At 35.3% G+C, this 3,582-nt stretch overlaps 2 protein-coding genes across 5 annotated transcripts in view; one reads left to right on the forward strand and one right to left on the reverse strand.

Annotated features, from left to right (window-relative positions):
* Positions 1 to 3,582, forward strand: part of LOC110114554 — a 13,730-nt gene that overhangs the window by 5,444 nt on the left and 4,704 nt on the right. The gene's annotated exons all lie outside the window — the stretch shown is intronic.
* On the reverse strand, positions 282 to 2,986 carry LOC110111922. 2 transcript variants are annotated; one of them, XM_020843994.2, is made up of 3 exons: positions 2,593 to 2,986; positions 2,330 to 2,508; positions 282 to 559 (listed from the first exon to the last, which is right to left on the reverse strand). In XM_020843994.2, exons 1-3 carry the CDS (start codon positions 2,969 to 2,971, stop codon positions 476 to 478), a joined length of 642 nt encoding a protein of 213 aa, XP_020699653.2. In that variant the 5' UTR covers positions 2,972 to 2,986; the 3' UTR covers positions 282 to 475. The 2 variants fall into 2 exon arrangements, with proteins under 2 accessions (XP_020699653.2, XP_028548664.1); XM_028692831.1 differs by having other exon boundaries at positions 2,586 to 2,726.

Genomic DNA, 3,582 nt, shown 5'->3' on the forward strand with positions numbered 1-3,582 from the left:
GATTGACCCGATTTTGACCCGAAAACTAGCAATTTTAGGTCAACTTCGGGTCATTCGTGTCGGATCGGGTTGACCCGGACCAGAATCGGGTCGGGTTTGGGTCCGGAAATCTGACCCGTTTTTAAAAACGGGTTGGGTTCGGGTTGATCCGAATAGTGCCGGGTCAGTTCCGGGTTCGACCCGAACCCGACCCGTTGACCCGAATTGACACCCCTAGTCCATTATTGATCGTGTTCATTAAGATCAAATCAATATAACAATTGAAAAAAAGGAAACGTAAATAGTCACAAGTATGATACAGGTTGAAAGAATGAAATGATATTAATCAGGCCATTGATATATTTAGGCTACAAAAATATAGTAGTACAAAGTAGCAGCAAGGGGAAATAGCATTTCTGATTGATTCAGCAATGGAAGTTGCCCATAATAAATGCAGAAGTTTGTCAGAGCTTTAGATATTTCATACCTGGATGATCTACAAAATTGTCGAAGTACCTGGAGAGGATGTATTTTCCACTCTATGGTGGAATATCTTAGCCATAGCTCTCCTCTCACAGTCCTGCAACACATATTCTGTGAATATTAACATATCTGCTAATCTATTAATTTAATCAGGTAATTTCCTCTTAAGGGGACTAATTGGGATTAATGATGGATGGACTTTAAGATTAGAAACAGGACATTTGTCCAACATCGGATAGGATAGGTGATAACAATGGCAAGAATAAGAAATAAAATATAGCTGATCAAAAACAAGTTCATACTGTACTTTCTAATTCAATAGAGCACCCCAGCCAATGAAAAAAAATACTTTCACTTAGAGAGAATATTTATTTGTTATAAATGATTTAGGCATTTGATAGGTAACGATTGAAGATCTTGAGAATTTTCTAGCGATCTTTGGAAAACAGCGAGAATTCTCCACAAAATTCCCCGGAAAACAGTAGGTAATTTGTATTATTTGATGAAATAGAAACGGAAAATACTAAGATAAAATTGATCCTCTGTTCGAGGGGAGGATTTATCTCTCCCAAATCTCAAGATGCCGCTAGAGTCCAAAGAAACTAAGAGATTTCAAATTTCAGTCAAATTCAAGATGCCTAACCCTAGGAAAACAAACTATTTAATGCATACAATTCAAAAGGAAATTCTAAATAGTCCATACATTCAAATTTCCCTCCAAAACTTCTCCTAAAATCTTCCTAATCAATTCCTCTGAATTGGGCGGCTTGATCATCACGTACAGGAGGCGGAGACTTCCACCTCTATTCGCCAGGGCCGGTCCCGTATGGACCAGCTGGACCGGTCTAACTGTTCATATGATGTTAAGGATCAAATCAAGCAAGAGGTAAGAGGGGACGAGGAGGACTAGCAAGTAATGAGTTCAGTTATTTGAAAGAAATCTAATTCCGAATATTTTCTAAAATAAAGTTGGTAAGAAGATGTATTGTGAACCATCATTTATTTCATGAACCGTTTTCTGAACATTTATGTTTTTTAGAGTCGAGCCCCAGGCCTCCCATTCAGTAGATGAGGAGTAACAATACCGAACACACTCTCAGTGTTACATTTTATTAAAAACAAAGGAAAATGAAGTAGAAATTTTATGTGAAACGGATGTTAGAGCAAACTACTCTAGTATCAAGTCAAAACAATGAGATAATAGAATCCAATAAAATGCATTAATTAACCATTAGTGATGAAAAATAGAATATGCATCTATGAAGAAGAAACAATCCTACTCTTCCGGAGCGAACATTGCATTCCGCAAGTGGTTCCTGTTGATTAAATTTAGGGAAGTAGGATCTCTGAGACCTGCAACGCTTTGTGGTGCAGAATGTTGGCCATTAAAAGAGAAGCATAATATTAAGTTAAGTGTTGTTGAGATGAGGATGTTTAGGTGGATGAGTGACTTTACTCTTAGAGATAGGATACGAAATGAGCATATACATGAAAAGGTTGGAATAGCTTCAGCCGAATATAAGATTAGAGAGAGCCGCCTTAGATGGTTTGTTCATACAAAAAACGGCGGTTTTCTAATGATCCCGTTAGGAAAGTAGATGTATTAGATTTGACTTATGTTAAGAAAGGTAGAGATAGAACTAAAAAGACTTGATTAAAAAATATTATACATGACCTTTCTTTATTAGATTTAGATGAGAATTTGACTCTTAACATGAACATAGGAAAAAATGATTCATGTAGCCGACCCCCCATAGTAGGATAAAGGATTGTTGTTGTTGTTGTAGGAGCTCTGAGACCATGACCCAAACTTCTCCATATCAAGTCATTAAAGCTTACAAAGACGCATACAAGGCATACAACTTACCTTGAACATGTTCAGAGAAAACGGTTTTCCAGGATTCATTCTCCTCAACTTCAAGAAAGTGTACGCAAAGCTCAACTGATCACGTGATGTGAAACGATCAACTTCATTGAACCAAAGACAAGAAAACAAATTGGACATGGGTGTATGAGCGCGCACAATAAAGGAACCCTCTGGAACATCTAGAAAAACAATAATGAAAACTCAATCAGTGGAAGATCAATGGGAAAATAATTCCAATAAGGATAAAGCGAAATACCACATACAACTTGGAAGAGGAGCACTCGAGTCTGATTCATTAAACTTGACGAGACCATCAGATTGATAATACTGAAACTGCTCATCAATGGCACTGTGATTGTACTTATTCAAGCGTTTGTTTTGATCAACTTCCTCCCAGACACAGTGGCGATCATAATGATTTGAAATGGCATATTCTGATTTTTTTCTCCATAAGAAATACTCGAGAATAAGCATTGGGTCAGTCTGTAGTCTCATTTTGCTATCAATCCATATAGAATACCTAAAATAAACAATTTCGAAGTAAATAAATGATCTTTGATAGCTGCCCTCCAGGTCACAAAAAATAAAGAACACAAGAAATTCATGAGGTAAAAAATACAGAGAATAAATAAAAATCTTCATGTTATTTTTTTTATCTTGACAAGGTCTATGATCTAGTATCATGATAAATAGTTTAGTGCTATTAAGGCAAAAAAAATGTATGTCAACGGCATATTAAAGTTATTAAAAGTATATCTGATGAAGGATTGATTAAAATTAAAAATATTTGGGGAGTGATGTCAATTATAGTATGATTACATCAAGAATCAACGTTTAGTCAAATATTTTTTTTTGTATTTGTAATGGAAATGCTTATAATAGATCCTCAAATTGAGTTGTCTAAGTGTATGCATACTGCAAATGACAACTCTAATTGATGAGACATCACAAAAATAAGTCAAACTTTCGAATAATAGACAAAATAATTAGAAAATAGCTGGCTCAAAATTGTAGAAATGCATATACAGAGAAAGAGAGATAGAGCAACACAGTAAATGAAGAAGAAAAGGAAATGTATTATTATGTTTTTCATACATCACAACGTTCCCCTGTACACATATATATAGCACCTTAATAATGTGATGCAGGACACGTGGAAACAGATTATTGGATACATCTAAATAACAGTAGATTAATATATTCTTTGTTCTTAACAAAAATTAGTAGAACAAAAGCTAAGTATATGATGTCCA

This window comes from Dendrobium catenatum, unplaced genomic scaffold, assembly GCF_001605985.2.
Source record: "Dendrobium catenatum unplaced genomic scaffold, ASM160598v2 fragScaff_scaffold_157, whole genome shotgun sequence".
In the NCBI taxonomy this organism is placed as follows: domain Eukaryota; kingdom Viridiplantae; phylum Streptophyta; class Magnoliopsida; order Asparagales; family Orchidaceae; genus Dendrobium; species Dendrobium catenatum.

Bases quoted from the DNA above. Each gene is read 5' to 3' on its own strand.
- LOC110111922 (XM_020843994.2), bottom strand. From the start codon at position 2,971: ATGAAGATTTTTATTTATTCTCTGTATTTTTTACCTCATGAATTTCTT. The intron at 2,509-2,592 runs GTATGTGGTATT...TTGTTTTTCTAG, and splicing joins GAGTGCTCCTCTTCCAAGTT to ATGTTCCAGAGGGTTCCTTT. The intron at 560-2,329 runs GTAAGTTGTATG...TATGTGTTGCAG, and splicing joins TTTCTCTGAACATGTTCAAG to GACTGTGAGAGGAGAGCTAT.